The sequence below is a fragment of the Centruroides sculpturatus genome, unplaced genomic scaffold (genome assembly GCF_000671375.1).
Source record: "Centruroides sculpturatus isolate CEXI.00-Female unplaced genomic scaffold, Cexi_2.0 scaffold640, whole genome shotgun sequence".
NCBI lineage: Eukaryota > Metazoa > Arthropoda > Arachnida > Scorpiones > Buthidae > Centruroides > Centruroides sculpturatus.
This window is the reverse complement of record NW_019384805.1, coordinates 244,035-266,654: the sequence shown is the minus strand read 5'-3', so window position 1 is coordinate 266,654 and position 22,620 is coordinate 244,035. Positions and strand designations below refer to the sequence as shown.

The 22,620-nt window shown below is 30.2% G+C and overlaps 1 protein-coding gene across 3 annotated transcripts in view; it reads left to right on the top strand.

Moving 5' to 3' along the window:
- The window catches only part of LOC111629651 (c-Myc-binding protein-like), a 41,655-nt gene extending 26,492 nt beyond the window's left edge, over nucleotides 1-15,163 (top strand). For 2 of the 3 annotated variants that reach the window (XM_023373536.1, XM_023373538.1), the window contains exons 4-5: nucleotides 178-307; nucleotides 13,944-15,163. In XM_023373536.1, coding sequence (XP_023229304.1) covers nucleotides 178-307; nucleotides 13,944-14,003 — 190 coding nt within the window. In that variant the 3' untranslated portion in view covers nucleotides 14,004-15,163. Of the gene's footprint in view, nucleotides 1-177; nucleotides 308-7,123; nucleotides 7,321-13,943 lie in introns of those variants that run through there. The other variant, XM_023373537.1, reaches the window with a different exon arrangement.
- The last annotated feature ends 7,457 nt before the right edge of the window (nucleotides 15,164-22,620 follow it).

The window sequence follows — 22,620 nt, the reverse complement described above, 5'->3', positions numbered from 1 at the left end:
TATTTAATTTTAATGAAAAATAAAATTGGGATCTACTCAAACAAGGAGACAAAAATACTGCCTTTTATTTGTGAGGAATTATGCTGTTTTTTTTATATAAATTTCAAAAGCAAGCTTGCTTATTCAGATTCTACTTATGTAATTTTTAAGTTTTTAATATCACCTTAACAGAATTAAGTTTTTAAGGCAACAATTAGCGGCAGCCAACCCTCATGCTAATGAAATATCAGCATTGCAAGATGAATTAACTAAAACCAATGAACAGCTAAAATTATTAACAATTGAAAATACTAATCTTAAAAACAAAGTAAGTAATATACAATTGTTAAATTACTGTGTTTGTTTTAGTTTTTAAATTAAAGTTGTCTTTAAAGATTTAAAAGTTAAATTTTGAATTTACAAATAACAAGCAAGCCATTTGAAATAAATTCCATTTCAATAAAAAAAAAAGTTGTCAAATTATTAGAAATGGAAAGACAGTTGTTGCATTCTTTTGTGCATGATAATTCAGCAATATAAACTTTTATAATTTACATTAGTTAATATTTATAAATTGGTACAATCAAATAATACAATTTGTTGTAGTTTCCTATGTATTTGCTATAGTTCCAGATTTGTCTTAAAAAACAAACATTTAATAACATGTACAGTATATTTCATTTTACTATACAGAATACAGTATATTTGAATATACTGTATTCTGCTTAAAAGTATGATTAAAGATGTGATATGGTTTAGTTTCAGATGAATGCAGAATTTCTATTTTGTTATTGATTTTTAATACCCATGACTGATTGTGACCTATACTGTTTTTAAAATTCTAATATTTTCAGTATTTTAACATTTTGATTTCAATATCCTATCCGAAAAAGTATTTTGATCCAATTGAATGTAATTTTTATATATTTTTTAAATATCATATAATGACACTAGCTTTAAATATTATGAGGGACATTTAAACAGTTGTTTTTAGCCAGAAGTTTGTAAGCATTTTTGACGAAATTTGGTGGGAACACTGGCTATACTTCCGTCTTAGCGACAGATTGATATTGTTGATGTGACTGAAACAGTTCTTCTGGTATCAGTTGTGAAAGATGTCACATCATTTGTAAGCAGTGTCTAAATTATAAGTTGGGGAGTGACTCATTTTTGTGTGCAAAAAAAGTGTAAATGCCAAAATTAATTGCCAATTAGAGGAAGTGTGTGCTGATAAAGCAATTTCATGCCAAGCAGTAACAAAATGGTGCATGTTGTGGCCAAATGCATGGCTGCTGAATATTTTCAAATTTCTCTTGAACATAAAAAATTTTCCTGAAAATTATTGCACTTTTTTTATTAACCAATTAATAATTATTACTGTGTAGTTTGGAATTGTTTTTGTGGCAATTGCTGTAATATTATTTTTTCTATATTTTCATCTGAACGTCATTTGCACAATCAGACATATTCTATACTCCTGCCCATATATTCATACCAAAAGGCACTATTGTGAAACCCTGAATAAGCTGAAAAAGAAAATATTTTTAAAAATTGTTGGCCAAGAAAATTGTCAAAAGGCCTTGTGCTTTTGCATGACAATGCCATACCCAGGCCTCGGAGTTGCTCACTTTCTCACTTGTACGTACTTTTCCGAAGTATCCTCTCTTTTCTCACTTTTTTGGTAGTTTCACGTGCCTACTTAAGATGTGGGACAAATCAAAAATAATTTTAAAGCCAAACGATCTGCTGAAATATCGGACTATCGGAATAGAATTTTCTGGAAGGGTTAATCTTTACCTATGTGCACCATCACTGCGGCTCTTTCCTTTCTTCTGTTTGTTGGAATCAAGGAACAGTGGGGACGCACGTTCTACCCTAACCTATTCTAATTACCAAATTATTAGAATAGGTTAGGTTAGGACGTGCGTCCCCACTGTTCGCCCTGAGCAGGACTCAAAATCGCAACTGCTACTCAGTGTTAGGTTATAGGAAACAAAAATTTATTTCACGTATGTAAAAAAAAATCCTTTATGCACTTAAAAAAATTCCTCTCATTACAAATTCAGAAGCCAGTGTTGAGTAAGGTTATGTAATCATGACACATTTTCATTATTTGCCAAAATTTATCTCTTCCGAATTGCATTTCCTTCTACAGAGTTTAAAAATGAGTATTCTAAGCATCCCTGCGTTTTTTTGCTGTTTTCTAAAAAAATCACTAAAATCCTTTTGCAGGGGAAAACACACAACGCAGAGGGATTAATCTCTCAAGCTGACAACATGCTGCCGCTTTTAAATTCAAAATATTTAATTATTAAAATTAACACGAGATAGTAGCGTAACCTCCTACCACTAGACAAATTATTTCGTTTCTGACCATTTAGTTGTCCTTGTTATGGCCCAATAATTTGGCAGATTATTTGGTTTTAATTAACAATCGGGTTATGGAGTTGTCGTTTACAAAAATATTTATTACTTTAAAATTAAAAATTTGACACTTCCGTGTTGCGGCGTTATTGACAGCGTTTTGTTAAATTTCAGACGTGCTCGCTAGTACTTTCAACAGTTTACAACCGTCGTCTTCAGGCGAAATCGAATACAGTACCTTAATTTTCGAATTGACAGCTTTTAACGGACTTTCCAAATTACGTAATGCGCGTGGTTGGAATATAGAATAAATTAATAAAATTGAATAAATATTCTTTAAAGAAACCTGCTGTAATAACTTGAACTCCCCAAAACATATAAATATTGATTGATGATGCCGTGCATAGTAATGGAATAAAATCAGAACACAAAATTATAACTTGAATTGTTTAAATAAAGTTATCCATAGCTGTGGTATTTCCAATGTCGGCACGTCGGCAGGATGCATGTCGGCAGGAAACATGGTTTCATATTACCTATGTCGGCAGGAAACATGGTTTCATATTACCTATAAGGTAATATGAAACCATGTTTCCTGAATATGCGTGTTATTTTTAGTGAGATGGCGCCCAGGTACGGTATTGGAGGGTTTATTATTGGTAACGTGCCGACATTGGAAATACCACAGCTATGGATAACTTTATTTAAACAATCCAAGTTATAATTTTGTGTTCTGATTTTATTCCATTACTATGCACGGCATCATCAATCAATATTTATATGTTTTGGGGAGTTCAAGTTATTACAGCAGGTTTCTTTAAAGAATATTTATTCAATTTTATTAATTTATTCTATATTCCAACCACGCGCATTACGTAATTTGGAAAGTCCGTTAAAAGCTGTCAATTCGAAAATTAAGGTACTGTATTCGATTTCGCCTGAAGACGACGGTTGTAAACTGTTGAAAGTACTAGCGAGCACGTCTGAAATTTAACAAAACGCTGTCAATAACGCCGCAACACGGAAGTGTCAAATTTTTAATTTATAAACGCTGGCGTGAAGTGACCTACAATTTCATTTATTACTTGATTTTATCTTTAAATAATTTCATAAACTTGAGTTAAATAGTTATTTTAATGATTTCGTAACATATAGATGTGATTTAACGTTAACAATATCTTCCTAAATGTGTGTTTAAATTGACTACAAGTATAATTATTCCATATCGTAAGTATTATTTTCGTAACATGTGATTACTTTTAAAAAATGAATATTTCACAAGTAATCTTTTCTCGTATGCTGATTATAATTGTGCATTAATTGAGAGACTAAAAACGTAAACGAAAATGTAAATTCATATTTATATATAAAATTTACCAAATAAATTAAAATACTCTAAGTATTGTAAAAAGTACTGTACAACACGTGATTGCTTGTGAGAAAAATTTTCACACGCTTCGCAAAAAGTTAACGTTGAAACGATGTTTGTTTTTATTCATCTGCAGGAAAAAAGTTCCTTGTTATTTATGAAATCATTAATAAAATATTATTTTACTTTAAATCTGAAATAAATATATTTCAAATTTATTATTTTATTTTGAAATCAATATTTACATATCTCGAAGCATTAATAAATAGTTTCTGATAATGATAAATATCCCAGTATTGCCAAATTAGTGAAATCAGCATTCCCATGAGAGAGATCAATTTCCCGCCGTGCACTTTCGCCTGATAGAGCATCAGTGTTGGAAAGAATGCTTAACTCACTTTTGATTAAGGAGCGACTAAACATGTATGATCAAAAGCCTCACCTTGTACCCATTACAAAGGACTACTGAAATTAGCTCCCTCAGTGCATAGAAATCATCAAGAACAATTGGAAAATTAAAGAAGTTAAAAGAATAAGAGAAACGGAAAAAAAAGCACAAACATTTTGAAGAACAACAAAAGAAAGCTGTTCGTAACATGAAGATTATGGAACTGCAAATGAGTTTAAACCAGAAAAATGTAGAAGAAAATTGAAATACATGCGACAGGCCAAGTTTTGTTAGAAGCAGCAAACAAAAAAACTGGAGAAAGCTATTAACAGCAAGAACATGAATGTAGTACTGTACAGTACAAGCAGCACTTGTGATGCTTATGATTTGGCATTAATAAAATGCTAATTTTTGACAATCCAAAGAGCAATATTCCTCTTGTATAACAATCAGTATTTGAACCAATCATGTTTTTAACCTATTGAATATTGGAATTCAAAAAAGTTAAACTTAATTTTTTTTTCTTTTAAATCAGTAATGTAGTAATATTCTGATTAATTCTGTAATATAGTGCTTTTTGTATATTATTTTGTTATAGCATACTTGCAACAAAAAATACATATAATCCATAAAATTAGTCTTGCCAGATCCTGTTTAGGAAATGCAATAGTCAACAACAATAATTCTGACATGATTTCTTGCTATTGATGAATATTTTGTGAATAATTATGAAGTAGATAGATAATCTTGCATATATATATTTAGATTCTACATCCTCATGTTTTAAATCTGCTACTTATCCTAGATATACCATTGTTCTTCATTTTTTGATTATATATTTACAGCAATATATATTTTAATAATGCTATTTTATCTATTTGCAATTTTTGTACCACTTTGTGTTGTTTTATTAGTAAATTTGAAAATCAAAAATTTTTTAGTTGCTGCATGATCTGCATAATTTCTCCATTAACAAAATGCATTTTTTCTATTGATAAAATACCAAGTGTTTTATACTTTTTTTTTTTTTTTTATGGTTTTAGGCCCCTTACCGCTCAAGGAGCACAAAGAGGCCAAGAATGAAATTTTACAAAGAGTGTACTGATTGTGTTAGTGTCCCTGAATGGGCACATAGGGGTCCCAAGCAGGGCTCATAATGACTACTCCCTTGTGAGGGCTCATAGAATTACGTTTTTGTGTTATTTTTAATACTTTATTCTGTATGGTATGTTATATGTAGTGCTATTTGAACTTACCAATATTTAATAAATAAGAAGAGCGAAAGATCGATAGGATAGAGTGTAACCCAACTTTACCTAACCTAACAGTTACTGGATTGTTCAAGATGGTTGAATAAGAGAAGCCACAGTGAACAATCCAACGATAAGGAAATCCAGCAACAAGAAGAGATTTTGATGGGGAAAACACTACTATCGGTAGAAGCAACAGCCTTCCGGGAGGACTGAAGAACAAAAATAGTGGGAAGCTGACCCCCATTTGGGAAGAAAGAGGTGGAGGAAACCTGGAAAAACTCCACCTGGCCAGCTATATACAAAAAAAAAAAATTTTTTTTATTAAAAGTAACTTTATAAATGAGATTAAAACGATAGGTGGCAAGCTGGATAACCTTACCGCATGTGGGAGAAATAGCGTGAGGGAAAGAAGAAAAAGGAACACCACACAGTTTTCAACAGGCGTGTAGTCCTGTATGGTGTAATCAACAATGGCTCTATTTCATGATGATATGAAGGTGGCTTCTTTTGTAGGGTGCTTCTTCTTTTTCTAATCATATACTTTAATAATATTAGTGCTTATGTGAGTGTTTTATACTAATAAATGTTAGTGTGCAAGACATATATTTGGTTTGTTTGAAAAATAAAGTAATGAAACATGACACTGAAATATATTTCAAATGTAGATGTGATTGGTTTTGCATGCAGGTGGAATTATCAGTAGTTCCAGACAATGCTACTAGATTTTTTGGCACCATTCTCTATGCAAGACTGGATATAATATGTACAGTCGACCCCCCTATAAGATCATTGATTTTTCCGTTTTATCTGAATTACATGTTGTACGAGTCACTTAGATTTTACAAATACGTGTGCCGGACTGTGAATGGCTCACATATTTGTAAAATCTAAGTGACTCGTACAACATGTAATTCAGATAAAACGGAAAAATCAATGATCTTATAGGGGGGTCGACTGTAATGTAATGGTTTCATAGTTATTTCTAAATTGGAAATAACTGTGTAACTGTTTGAAAAATAAGTTAGCAAGCTAACTAAATAATTCTGTTCTACAGAATCATATTTTGGAATGCCTCTTTTGGAGAGAGGAAAAGTTCATGGTTGCCATACAAAACCAAATCATAAATACAAAAAAGCACATTTTAAGGCATAACAGGTATAGTTTCTAGCATGATGTGATGCCTACAACATATGGGCCAGATGGAGGTTTTGCAGGGTTTTGGGAAAAGTTTAGCAGGATCCCAAAATATAAATTATATTTGCAAAAAATTTTTATCAATCGAACTTTCTTAAAAATTCTTAGAAAGCAAAATATTGCACACTTTGGAAGAAAACCTGAATATTTACAATAATAATGTTCAAAGATTGAAGTAAAACTGTCAATATGTTAATGTAATTTTAAAAGTTAATACTTCAGATTTTATATAATAATATTTTGAATAAATACTTGTTTTGTCAAAGCCCTAAGATATGTGCACAATTTAAACTTGAACATATATAAAAAAAAATTTTTTTAAAGGAAGCAACATGTGCTTGCTGTTCAAAGTCAAGTTTAACTCCTCTTAATATAAATTTATCTTGAATAAATGGACTTACTGTTATAGCCACTGTTATAGCCACTGTTAGAGGAATTTTTTTTAATCGGCTTTTGGGCATTGTTTGAATAAGACTTCTAGATCTATTAAATTTTTTAATAAATATGATCATTTCCAATAAATTTTTAATAATATAAGAAATTATTTAATTGATTTAAAAATTTTTTTCTTTCCAGTTACAACAATTACAACAATATGAGGGAAATGCAGCTGTTTAATAATTGAAATCCATAATGGAACTAAAAAAAACTTGTTTAGAACATCTCAAATGTTGTTAGCTAAATTATATGGAATATCATTTAAGAAATAAATAAAAATTGAATTGGATCAATTTTTGTATTGTTAAATTATGTAATAAAATTAACTATCTATTGTGATAAATGAAATTCAGAAAAACTTTTTTTTTTTTTTCATTTTTCTTTTGAAATTAGTTTTTAAGTTTCCACTTTATTTTCAGATTTGTATAAATTATTAATAGACATTGTTTACCTAAATAAAACATTTACTTGATAAAAATTATTCACTAATGAATAACTAATTTCATTATTTTACAATGCATTTCTCAATATATTTGTATAAGTTTTTAATAAACAATAAATTGAAGATATTGCGTAGTACAGAATTGGTTAAGAAGTTAGTGGTATGATCAGGCAAATAATGTGATTCAGTGATTGTCTAATTTTAGAAAATAGTTGAGTAGTTTTAAGAAACTGAACTTTCTATTTAAAAAAGAATGCAGAGTCTGAACAAATGTTAGTAAATTCTCTAGTGATTTAGAAATACTGATTGTTTTAAGGATTCCTAGAGTATAAATCAGTGCACTGAATGATTTTGTGATTAAGGATTATCCTAATAAAAATATATTAACAACTTAAACAATTACAAATGAGAGAGAATCAGTCTTGAATGTAATTTTGATTCTTTGGTTTAGATTTTGGTTCTAATTTTATGATTGATTAAAAAAAAATCATGTTCCATATCCTTCTCGCTGTCTGATCCCAAAACCAATTCCTCTATTATCATAACTACATTAGAAGATTGCCCATAGATTTGTAGGCTGGAGTGAGTGTCTAGTCTCAGTTGAAATCCATGATAGAGAATTTTACAGATGTAATATTCATTATATCAAATGCTAATTCTGTTTTGAGTGAATAAATCAATATGTAATTATCCTATATTTAATTTTGTTTCTTTACCAGAAGAGTCATGAACTGGTGGTCCAAAAGATTTATGGCCTATTAAGGCTTCATATCCAGCCTGAGGCCTTGATGATTTTCTAATGTTTAAGGATTTTAAAAAATTCAACCTTCTGTTTAAGTCATACAGCTTTTTTTTTTTATTTCCAGGTCTTTAAGAAAGGCCCTTTTGTTTTGTATTGATTTACCAAATAATAATGAATACAACCCATGTCTGACATACATCTATTTGACTGGTCCTTTGCTGCGCTTGAGTTAGATCCCTGATTTATGGCAACTTTTACAAAGTTTTTGCCACACAAATTTTAATCGCATTAGTAAGAGAGTAGTTGTGATGAAATGTTTAGCAAAATGTTCTGCTCCATTAGGTTAAATTGATCCCAGTTCACTACAAAATTAAAAAGCTTCCAACAATTACGATTAACTTAATAAATCTTAGTGTGATTATGCATATAAAATCATAGTGTGTGTGTTATACCGTTCACAATAGCCTATCCATCCCGACAGCTAGATAAGTAGCTAAATATGGCGTGTCTCATACTCTGTACAAATTCGATCCCAATTTCTCCAGAGAACCCTGGAATCTTTTCATGTGTGGTCTTTCTAAATACGTTTGGTCCTAACCTTCACCCATTTGCCCCATCATGGGCCTGGAATTAAAAATTAAAAGTGACCGTGGGATGCGGAAGTATGAAAAAACTCATAAAATTGCAACAAATTGACGTACATTTTAGATATGGAAATGCAAGAAATATGTTTATTTTAAGATATCGTTTAATATTTTATAAGTACCAATTTTTCATTCTTTTAATAGCAGTCTAATTTGGACAATGTTTTTACTAAACACCTATTAACCAAAAGTTAAGCATCAAGAAGATGGTGTTGGAATCGATTGAAACTTAGTATGAACATAATGACCATAGTAATAAGTGATTATCCTATCCAAAAGCAAAGGGACAATTTTTTGGAACAACAGTACAATTTAAAGAAACTTTACTATTATATAGGGCTACCTGCTCGGATACTTGTGGCAATACAGTTGGGCATGAAGGAATACTGTGGACAATCTATTACATAATAGCCTGCAGGCACTGTATGCTATTATTCCTCAGTGCATTTTCTCTAGATATTTCAACGGTCATTTTAGCCCTCATATTTACAGGTGGCGGAAGCTAGCGTTCCACAAATGCTCAATGGACAATAAATCTGGAGATCGGGATGTGACAACGTGCTGAAGACATTCCTGAGATACTAGCTGTGTGCAGCGGAATATTATCTTGTTATAAAACAGCTGTTTGCAACCCTATTACGAAAAGTAACACGAGTGTGAGGATTTCCTGAACGCATGCACCATTATTCTGAATGTCCAATTCTCGTATGCGTTTTCAGACTGGTACGCTAGCAGTGTTGGCAGTGTGCTGCAGAACAGCAAATGCAAGATTGAAATGCTCATCGATAATCGCTCTCAAACGCTGCGGTTATCCATTCCCAAACCAGGATTAAGACGATGTTGGGTGCTAATGGCAGGATGTGTAGTGGTCGTCACTCATACAAACTTTCCTCTTCTAGCTGTCTGCCAATATTAAGGAAAAGCAAGCTGGATAAAAATGTTTTCTATTACAGGATAAAAGATGGATTTAAAAAAAAAAACAATGAAAAAATAAGATTAAGTTGGTAGATGTCTACATACGGAAATCCAATATTGCTAAAATACCAGTAAATGAATTGAAAACAAAGTTGCAATTTTATTCGCTGAGCAAAGAATTGCGTTGACACGGTTACCTTTTAGTTAGCTTTGTACTTGTCCTGCTAAATCTTTAAAAATGCCATCATATCGAGAAGAGAATACACCAAATTGATTAAGTCTTTAAATCTTGTAGTACTTAAGTGCTCAATGTGGAATAAATTTTCATTTGTGCTGGATGAAAAAAAGAAACAATGTTCTTAGCAAAATACTTTTTAGCTATTACAGTATATTTATCGGCAATTGTTAAAAATGGTTTAAGACACGTATGTCAAAATGAACAAGGATCGGCTTAGAACTCGCACACTAAGAATATGCACTATTTCCATCAGCTCGTGTTTTATAAACTCTACCTGACACAAAGACGAAGTTTAATGAAGTTTGTTCTAGTTTTGTAGCTGAAGTTTTGCATCCTTTTAATAATGTTGGAGTAGGATTTCAGAAAGTGATGTAAGAAGCCATAGACATCAAGAACCTTTCCTGCTAGGGAAACTTGATGCAAAGATGCGAATTTCTCGCAGTAAAACGCTATGACTGAGAATCAAAATAATTGCCCAAAACGTATATAGCTTTTTAAGAAAATGTTAGTGTTATGTTTTTTAACAAGACAAGGGGTGCTCGGGGTGCAGCTACATCCCCGTTCTGAGGGATTTTCCGAATAAAGCCACTTACCTCAGGTAGTAAAAGCTTTTAAGACGTATTAGAGAGATTGGGGCCGAAGTTTTCATCTCTAAAACATGAACGTCGAGCGCCGCTTACAAGATAACGGAGCTCGACGTTCACGTTTTTGCGTTGGAAACCGGCCGCAATCTCGCTATTGTTTCCTTTCTTCCCCCCTCTAAAGATTTCTGGATCCGCTATGGTAGACATGTATTGATTGTCTTGGCTTGGGATAACTGTTAACTACAGGATAATTTTTCATAAATAACGGAAATTCCGTCCAAGAGAACTAAAAAGAAAAACTATAAGATCTCATGTATTTTAGTTTGTCTTTGCCCTGTGGACACTAAGAGGGTCTTTCTTAATTATACCCGTCCGAGTTCGGCCAGGCCCAGTGATCGAGTTCCTAAAATCAACGTTGTGATACCGGATCGGCATTTGCAAATGTTCCTGAACTAAACACTTTTTTGACATCAGAGTACCGAAGAGCTACAAAAGGAACCTACTTTTCGCGTTGTTCATTCCGCATCAAGTGTTACACTACAATTAATTAATCAATATTCTAATTTATTTAAAATTACTAGTCTTAATATATATTTTAATTCCATCGTATTTTAATATTCTATCCAATAATTGAATTGCGCTATTTATGAATTAAAATGTTATTAATTCACTATTTTGCAGTGAAATATTTAGAAATCAAAATTCAGTAATTAGTTGAGTTACTCGTATGAAATATTTATTGTAAATATCCATTGTGAAAACCGCAATGTATATTTGTATATATTTAATAAGTCTGATAAAAGTATAATTTTCATACTGTACAGTAGATCCCCCTATAACACTGTAGATAATTCCGTGTTATATGAATTCCATGTTGTACGAGTCACTTAGATTTTACAAATACGTGTGCCAGGCTGTGAACGGCTTTGTAAAATCTAAGTGACTCGTACAACATGGAATTCATATAATACGGAATTATCCACAGTGTTATAGGGGTGTTTACTGTACTTTTATCAGACATTACTAACGTGTACAGTACACATCTATACACGCTAGTAAGACACCCGATGATCATTACACTCCTCTATCGTCATTTTACGAAGTGGATTTGACATCACATCTCTTAATTCTGTAGCTATATCGCTCAACAGTTTATTAATAGTTTATTAAATAAGTAAAAAAATAGAATCGAAAAAATATTTAATCAAAACAATTGAAATCTTTTTCCTTTCAACAACAGAAAATAACGACTCCGTATTGAATTTCAGAACAACAAACTTTCAAGGAGATTGAATGACACATCCCGAAAACGTTTCAGTATAAACTCTTTTATTTTTTAGGGGCATCTTGAAGAACATTTGATGATCTGAAAAATATTTTATCTGATTTCTTGATAATACTTTTCTACGTAGTTTTATTATAAAAATATACAGTATATTTAGTACAATAAATAGTTATTACGAAGTCATGCTACTAAATTATCTTTTAAATATAGGGCCGCGTATCGTTATTTATTCCTAGTCTTAAATCCCCATTGAGTTGTTTTGTGTTATTACTTCTCCATTTTAATAAATGGTTTCTCCCACTTGACGTCATCGCATTCTTTTTTTAGTGTTTTCTTCACGCGAACAAACAATATCATTAATATTGAAGCGATGGACTTTCTCCCGATCGTAACATCCTTTTATAATTACTTTTTCCTACTTTAAACAAATTGAACTGTGAAGAAAATAATTGTAAAGTTTTTAAAATCGTATACAGTACCTTAATTTGGTATTTCTTCCTCGAAAAACTTCTGTGGCTTTCTAATGTCTCATTTTCCATACAGTTCCAAAGTGAATTGCGATTACAAGAATCTTAACAAAGTTAAGTGCATTTTACATAATTATGAATAAATTTGGAAATGATAATATTCAGAAAATTCTGACCCCTTTATTGCCCATGCCGCATATACAAAACAGTGTTGCAAGGGGCTGGTCTTCATTCGAGTTTTTGAGGACATCTGCAACATGGGTTCAGTCCCCTTGCAACGTTGTTTTCTATATTTGGCACGGATAATAGGATGGGTGGGCCGAAGAGGGTCGGAATTTCAATTTACGGAATTCTTCGCTCCTGCCTTAAATTTGTATATTTTTCAAACTTAAAAATGTAAGCGTTATAATGATATAAACATAAACGAAGCTTAAGTTTAATTAAAGTTTCACCCAAGCTTTAATTAAAAATCTTTCCTATATACAAACACAAAATTTATATTTTCCTTTGAGGATATTTAATCAGAATTTAATGCACTTTTTTCCATAAAAATCATTCAAATTAGTAAGTAAAAATATAAATAAAACTTTTCAAAACTAATCTGTAATTTTTAACATAATTTTCTCATTGGAATATTCAGATAAAAGAATCAATAGAATTAAATGTATTCAAATTAGAAATTAAACAACAAACAATTGTAAGAATTTATATTTATCAGATAATATATTCAAGTAAAAATTTACAAACAAAATACTTAGATAAGAACTGATGAAACTCATTTTTATTATTATAAAAATTTTAACTTTTTTTTTTTTTCTTTCTTACTTTACTTCTTCCTCATCCTCCTCCTCCTCCTCTTCTTCTTTATTTTACTTAAAATTCTTTTTTTCTTCAGCCAGCTGCTCTTCTGGAAGAATTAGAGAAAATGGATCCTGAAGACATGGCTTACATCAAGTGAGTTAGATGCATGGTAAATTTGTTATTGTAGGAGTAAATTTAATAAAAGGGGTAAATTTAACACGTTTTATCGTAACTAGATGCGTAATTTTAGTACCCTCTTATCCTCTTTTTTCTTAAATTGATCCCTTCTGTAAACAGTTTCTTCCTATATTGCTGTATAGTNATTTTTTTTTACTTTAACAATTTTAATATTTGAATAAATCAGATAAAAAATGTAAATTGGTTTCATTGATTCAAATAATGGGATTTTTCAACTCTTATCTGTCTAGATATCATTTTTTTTCTCTTTGTCTTTTCTTTATGAGAATTAAAAAGATTCTTCCACTTGAACAAAGTCCTTTCGGATATAAATTTGAATTACTTATTGAGAAAAATCTTACATAATTCTAATTTTTTTTCTTCTTGTTTCTAAAGTAGAAGACATACAATAAACTGAGCTGTGGCTAATAAGGCATACACAAATTATATTGTGGGATTTAGTGAAAAATAAAATACTCTCCTATTAGAAAGCATAAAAATTGCATTCAATTTTAAAATATTAATTCCAGAAAAGTAAATTCTTTCAGGTGAATGAGAAGCGGACAGATAATTACTGAATAAATTTAAAAATAAATATTAAAAAAAAAAAGTAGATAAATTTTATGATACATATTTACTTTTGTCACTTATTGATCTTTATAGTTCATCCCAGGGTCAAGTCAAAATCCTGTTATCCAAGTTTGGAAAGATGCAGTCCTTTGACATCATCCTGCTCCTAACTCCCAAGATAGATCATAAAACAAACATTTCTATCCAATTCGCTGTGAAAAGTCTGGTTGGACAAAAACCAACCTTCTAGAAGAGATAAGCAAGGAAAATAAAGGAAAAAAAGAATATGCTATAGACATGACAACTGGACAAAGAAAAAAATAATAATAAATCCAGAAGGATTACTAAAACGTCAGGGATTGGAGTTAGACAACAAAATGGTGTTTTTGTGTAGATTGATGCAAAATACAAGATACCTTCAAAGAGGACACCGATTTAAAGAGATCTTTGGCAGATTTGAATTGCATTCTAGGAATTTTCTATATGATAATCGAACTCGAACCCGGAACCAATCGATTCCTTGCGACAATGTAAAACGAGTGGACGCTATTGGATAATTTAACAGGTTACACGCGAATCAAATGTAACTCGCCAATTGTGTGTGTGTGTGTATGCTAATGTGGAATATTTATGCGGTGTTTGTACGGGCGGACAATTTAATGCCACTTTCCAGAAGAATAAATTCGTTTAATAAGCGACAAGAGCTTTCCTAAGTATATTAGATAGTAAAATAAGTTAATTTTCGTTTCTAGATAGAAGCGTTTAAATTGGAAAAAAAAAAAATTAATTAAAATTTGTTAAATTAACTAGCATTCATTTACGAAAAAAGAAAGGGGGGAAGAAGAGCTAAAAATCTAATATAGCGAAAGAAGACGGGAAATTTTACTTAGAAAACTTTAACTTTAACACGCTCGAGTTAAACAATTTAAACTCGATTGTATTTACACCAGTGTGAAGCGAGAAAATAAAAATTATAAATTACGAGAATGGATTGACGTTCTCGACACTAGATGGCAGCGCTAGTACGGACGTTTAGTTTAATGCTAATTAACAAAATTTATTTTTTTTTTAAATTTAAATTAAATTAAATTATATTATTAGCGGAGTATAATATAGTTTTATATTTAATTCATTTTATTATCGGAAAACGAATGCGAAAAAGGTAAAAGTAAAGTTTTAGTTTAATTGCCTCCGACAAATCCTAGGATTAGATTCCGTCTGTCGTCCGTAATCCGTAACGAAGTTGTTACAAATGCAACCGAAAGTAAATCTAACTCAATAAGCAACAACAGGTAATTTTTATTTTATTTTTTTTCTCCTTTAAATATTAATTAAAATATTGAGAAANCTTTTTCTTTCTGTCAGTCAAATGTTTATTATCTGACCTCTTCAGGCATTTCTCCTTGCTTATTCCATCTTCAAATATATTATAAAAAAAAAAAGGGAACGTAATTTCAATATGAAACTGCATTGGAAGCTTACTAATATACCTCACCAATAATTCCTCTAATAACATTTTTAAAATAAATTACATTTATTTCCGAGATGTTAAAACCCCAAAAAAGTAATCTTAGAATTAAGAAAAAGTTAGGAAGATTTTCGATTGCGGTATCAATGAAGATAAACGTTTCTACTTGGTAGCAATTTCTTTTTAGATATCCCAAAATAATCCATACCTTCAAAGAGAAACAAATGAAGACAGAAACTGCTTCCAGACAAAGAGAATCTTTCTTTCTTAATTCACAATTTCGTCTCCTCGTTAATCTGTTGTCAGTTGATCCCCGTTCTTAAAAGGATTATCCAAACATCAAAAATTTATAAGAACACTACAGATCGCATTAAACAATAAATTCTATAAGGGAAAAAAAACTCCAGCAATCCTGTTTAATAATGCATTCAAGATGTAGAAAATTAAACAGCATCAAGTTTCCCTTAAAAAAAAATGGAAGAGCATATTTTATTTAGGTTTAAATTTTACTTTTTTTTATATTTTTTTAAGAATTTGTAAACGTATACAATAGGAGATGAGTAAGAGCTTCCTGAACTTTTCTATTCAATTCTAAAAGTGATGTAAGATTATTCAAACAGTTCTTTTCTTTAGTGTTGCTTCGAACTTTATTGCATTATAACAGGCGATAAAGTTAGAATAGAAAAAATTTTAAAATTGGTTTCGGGTTTAGTAAATACAATAAGTATTTTTAAAAACATTTAGAGAATTACAGGAATCTACTCGAAGTAACCCAAATACAATTGGACATTGACCAAATGAAGTATTGAAGTTTCCACATTGATGAAAAGACGAAAGAAAGCATTTATCTTAATATACTGTAGGAAAGCACAAAACTTCTGCTGATTCAGAGCCTTTTACTTTTATTTCAAATCGATTTTTTTACATGTGAGGTAGCAAGCATCTTTTATTTCATTCTCTTTTAGTCCTTCACTCAAATTTTCGATGACAGGATCTTAGAATTCAAAATAGAAACGTCGATTGAATTAGTATTTGAGTGGAGTTTTGGGTTTAATCTGTTTTTTCTTCATCTTTCTTTTCTCTCTTATTTTTTTTCTTTGTAAGATCTCTCTTCATATTTGAATAATTGTTTTATTTTTTCCTATAGAAGATCCAAAAAAACACCTGAGATATTTATGGGAGAGATATTTTGATGAAAATTGATGTTAGAAATGGGTTTTATCCTCTTATCTTGAATATCTTTACCGCGCTATTACTAGATTTAAATTACAGACAACAACTCAGAATGGATAAAATACGAAGAATACACACAATTCCATTTATATATTTAATTTCTTTACATATAAGTATTATGGGAATTAATGCGAAGTAGCTAGTCAAAGATTGCCTTACCTGACGTGCATACGTGTAGTAATTACTACTTGATTTGCATCACACTATGCTGCACGTCAAGCAAATTATCCATTTACTAATTTGTTACGTTTAAGTAAACGATGTACAAACACGTCATCCCAAAAACTGGTTTAAATTGGATATTTAGATACGTTCCTACATCAGTGTTTGGATGTTAATAAGCATCTGTTCCGTTCGTCGGTCGTCGGTCAGTCTGTTTGCACTTTGAATAAATTTGTTGCCCGTTATCGATTTAATTTACCCGTTTGTTTTTAGATTTTTAATCTGTGATTAATCCCGTAATCGATTTCTTTTTCTATCGATTTAAGAAATCGATTTATATATAATTGTAATCTGTGATTAATTTCCGAAATCGATTTCTATTTTTATCGATTTTTAGATAATTGTAATACGCGATTAATCTCGAAATCGATTTTTATTTCGCTTACAATGCAATCGATTATTTTGAATAATCGATATAGATTTTTATGATTGATTCGGAATTTTTATTATTAAAAAATTAAATAAATTTTCAGAATTTTTTTTATTACAAAAAATTTTTACGAAAAAGATTTTATTAGTAATTTTATATATATAAAGTAGTATTCAGTATAAATTGCCTTATTATACTAAGCATGATGAGGACTTTTTTTTAATTGGCTATAATTTAAATATTTTTGAATATATTTTCTTGGCCAATTAGATTAAATAGGGGTTACGTCATTCAAAGGAATTTGTCTATTTTGCATTATCCACCGCGTGTACCTGACACTCGTTAAATTTTATTCTAAATTATGAAATAGGAATTATTAAACTAGAAATTGAATCGAAATATTAATTATACTCAATTTATTCAATCGAAAATTAATTATAATTTTGTTTGTGTCTTCTCCATCTATGCGGGGGTTGATCATAAATTTCCACTGTTTTCTGCCTCTCAGGAACCAGAATATTCAGGAATTGAGTTCAATTTTGGCTTTTCTCTACTCCTTTACCCTTTGACTATTCTCTCGAGTAGTGATTTTAGTTTAATAAATGCTAATTTATCACCTGAATTTTTACTTTTCTACTTCTGTTATATATAACAGAGGGAAAGTATGGAGATCGGTCAAAAAATGACCCCCCCAATTTTTACATTTTTGGGCTCGGGACTTTGAAACGTCGACTAATCCCGATTATTTGATTCGTTCTGCATCTAAAATTCCATAGAAATTGCATACAATTAACGAGCAAAATTCAGTTTTTGGATCGATCTAAATACGTGGCAAAATCGATTTCTTGTAACAGAATTGGAATCGATTTTTCAAATTCGTTTCGCGAATAAAATTATTATGAAAAAGAAAGTCGATTAGCGGTGATTTATAATCGATTATTAACGTATATAATTTATTATTAACGATTAAACGATCGAACGTTTATTATTATTTCAGAGAGAATTAGAAATTTGGATTAATTTTAGCAAATGAAATCGATTCGGTAGAATTATTTTTAGATTATAATTGTTTATAAAATCGATTTTCGATTAAAAATGTTCATTTCAAACACTCGATATATCGATTTTCTATTTAATTAAGGGTAAAGGATTGATTTCTGCCAGAATTATTTATCAGAAATCGATGAATTTTTAACGAAAAGCGAAATGATTCATTTAAAAGATTAATGTAATAAGAACGACAAGAAAGAAAGTCTTCTAAAGAATCACTTTTATTGTAAACACAACTTTCATAATTTAGTTACGTGGAAGGAGGAGAAAGGGTAATTGAACTAACTTAACTTATTCTAACCCAAAAGAAAATAAAAGGTTAGTTCCTTAAAATAAATTAAGTAATTAGTTCGATGAAATGGTCAACATTTTTGAATTGGATTCGTTTAAGTCTTGTTTATCCCTCTTATCATTAAGCTATTGTCTGCTATTTTTCTCATCCTCTTTTTTTTCATCTCTTGTCCATTTTTCTTTTTATTTTCGGCAAGAAAAGACACTTTTTCTTCCCTATTTTCCCCCATTTTCCCTATTTTTTTTATAGCTCGTACACATCCTTTATTTTAAAGATATTTAGTTCTGGATTTTTGCTATCTTCTTTCGAAATGAATAAGATTTATTTTTTACTTTTTATTTTATTTTATTTATTTCTGACTCTTCAAATAGTAAATCTTGTAAATCCTCATTCAATTTTATTCCTTTTTTTTTAAGATACGGAAACAATTTATAGTCGAAAGTTACATCGTTAATAATGAATGATTTTAATATTGTTAAATATTAAAAAAAATAAAATAAAAATTTCTAGAATCGAGAATAAATCTACATTTAAATTAATAATATTCAGCATTAATATTCAATTTTATATTTATAAAATATTTTTTAGTACATACAAAAAAATAATAATATTATTATTGATGATGATAATTTTAACCAGCTGCAAACCGAATTTTTCTACTTTATTTTTTATAAACAAATTATAATTTTATTGCTTATTAATTTTATAAAAAAATAAAACATTTTTATGTTAAAATAAATAAATGGCTTCGGTAAGATGCCTAAAATTAACTCGCTAAACCCTTTAATAGCGAATAAACTTAATAATATTCTCACTACAAATAAATACACTAAAGCGAAATATTTACGAGAGCGTCAGTTTGTCTGTCTGTTTTATTACTGCTTATAGGAGGTTAAGATAGATAGATAATAATCTGAACTCGTGTCCAGAAGAAGTAGGGGAGGAAAAAAAAAACATCTTTGGGCCACCTGCGACTCGAACAGGTCGAAGTCATCCATCTCTTCGATAGATATACTTGTCTAACATGATAAAAAGACCTGACAAATGTCTCGAGAATTTTATTGTTTTTATAGCATCATTTGTATGACGTATTAACGAACTAATAGAAAAAAATAAAATTAAAAAAATGGCTTATTTTAAATAATTAAATTGATAATCTTATTTCGGTACGTATTTTCGTAAATAGTCATACAAACACATTATTTTCGAAACTGAAAATCTCTTGACGAAAAAAAGGATTATCTGTGGAAATTTTTTTTTACTATAAATCCAATGAAATTAAGGATTACTCCTTAATCTTTTTTTAGGAACAGCAATTTACTTTAGGTTTTTTCTATTCCTTTAAAGGTTGTTTCCTTTACAGACAGAGGTATTAAGAAAGGATGTCAATTTAATGTTACTAAACTGTTGTGGCTACCTAGTAAATTCTATTCTTTTAAGATAAACTTTCTTACGTTTCTATTCTTAAAAGACACTTTAAAAAATCTTTAGGTTTTATTATTTTATTTTATTTTTATTTTTTTTTAAGGTACATCACACAATTCGATTGCTTTTGAATTCTTTATAGATTCTGTTTTCTAAATTTTCCCCTTCTTCAAAAATGAAGCTTGGTTGGTTGATTGATTTATCCGTTAATGCAGTATATTCTTTCTTGCATTTTTAAACTTCCTTAAAAATTCACCAATTCTCTTTTTATTTTTTTATTTTTTCTAGACTTTACTTTAACCATCCAAAGAGACATTCTTTCACTCTTTTATTCCAAAAAGTCATTTTTACCTTCCTCGCTAGCCATTTAGGATTATTGAGAGATTCTGCATCGAATGATACCAAAAATATTCTTAAGGAAGAAAAATATGCAAAGTTTAACTTTTATCACAAATCTAATATCTAAAATTAGCATAAACATAAAAGAAAAAAGGACAGCTCAAAGAACTACAAGCTCTCTCTCATCTCTCTCTTTTCTCTTTCAAACTATCGACTTCCACACAACGACATCCGACTCCATATTAATTAAGTTCGATATAAATCAAACGTTAAACTTTTAATTACTATTCTCAATTAAAGATTTGGGTTAATTACTGATTACTTAAATTATTTTAACTATTTTTATCAAATTAAAATCTCTCTCTCTTCTCCATTCTCTTAACTCGTCCCAGCAATCTCTCCTGTTAATTCAGTGTTTTAATAAACATCTCTTGTATATAGAATAAATTTAAACTTATAATAACTTATATATTAATAAAATTTTTTTTAATAATATTCCTACGAATTTATCGAAGGAGAAGAGTAATTCAATCGAAAACTGTGTTGTCTACGTAAAGCGGTGGAAGAATAACGCATTATTTATTAAGGTTATTTTATTTTATGTAAATGATAGCGAAATGGATTTTAAAATGTCAATGGTTCCTTCAGAATTTTCTTGACTTCCTATCCTGTTACTATAGCAACCGGTTGATTTGGTTTTCTTGACGTCACGTGACTCGCAGGTTCAATTTCAGGGAAGACTGAATACTGTGATGGCTTATTGTGAAGAAGACAAGACCAGGTTTATTTCCGCTTTCCTGTCGTCCTTCTTGTCACATATGTTGGATATTGTTTAATTGTCTTGTTTATTTGTTTATATATTATTCGAATTTGTTTCCTAAATTGACTTAATGCCAATTTATTAACTTTAATTTAATGTTTTCTCACTGATTTATCTACATTTACAATGAAATTCTTATAAAATTTCCTAGCAATTCTAGTCACGTTCGTTTCTTTTTCCTTTTGTAAATATGTTTCTAAAGAAATATCGGAAACCGATAGAAGTTAAAGAAACCTTTATTTTATTTTATATATTTTTTTTTTATAAACTTCTTATTATTTTACTTTTTCATTTTAAATATTTTAACGTCCTTTTATTTAGAAACTCCATTATTAAGAATTAACTACTCTCTCGATTTCCATCCGGATGATACGTTTTAAACATTAAAAGTCATGTGACTGTTATTTAAAGATAGGAAGCCGTGTATTCTCCTACAGGACCATTGTTTCTCCTTCAACTATTCCCTGGGGATGTTGAAAGTTAAGCGCTCCTTTTGGATTACTGTATTTAGAAAAGTACTATAGTTTGTCAGTTGGCTAACACGATTCTCTCCTCAGTTCGGTAACGAGACTCCGCGCCTGGGGACAGTCACCATGCCCAACTCTACTTTCTTTTTTACTAAATTCCCTTAAGGACTGCTGAAGTTGACACCCAAATGAAGATGCGAATATCTCCTTGGAGGTTGTACTTCCCCCCTCTTCCCTTTGACAGGTGGTTTTGTTTGTTTATAAAATAGCCAGCGTGGGGAAAAGTTGAGGAAAAAATGGCGTGTTTTCACAGTATTTTCTTCCAAGTTATTTATCTTACCGTCTTAACGGCCTGACATTACAAATTTTAAGAAAATACAGAAAACTTCTGGAGGAATGGGAAGAATTAGATGAAGATAAATTTCTGGAGAATGCAGAAAAACGCTATTTATTATTTAAAAAAAAAATACTTTTATCAATCCATAAAACACTTTTACTCGGATTATTTTTTTTTTTGTATAAGCATCGATTCTTACTTAGCTAAATCTCACTAAAGACATTTATCCTCGAATAAAAATAGAAAAAGAAAAAGTAATCTTTCATCAAACTTGATTCACTCTTAACTATACACTAACCATTAAGTAGAGAGATTCTACCCAATTTTTACTTTCCTGGTTGTTATATATAACAGAGGAAAGATATGGCGATCGGTCAAAAAATGATACCCCCAAGATTTTTATATTTTTGGATTCGAGGGACATTGAAAAGTTGAGAAAAGCAAAAACATTTGGGGATTTTTCTGTATGTATGGATGTGTGAGGGAGACAGGATTTTGTTCATCCCCTTTGGAGCTTAATAACTCCTGTACCTTTCGTCTAAAATTTTTGAAATTTCGCAGGAAGGTTTGTTTATTACGTGTATTGATGCTATTAAATTTTGGTGGTTAAAGGTCTAGGGGGTGGAGAGATAATGGGGATCGCGTATATCTCCAGTAGGGTCTGACTTAATGACGATTTTCCTCGTTATTAGCATTTATAATTTTTTATAAAACCCATCCCTACCATAAAAATTAAGCTTTATAACA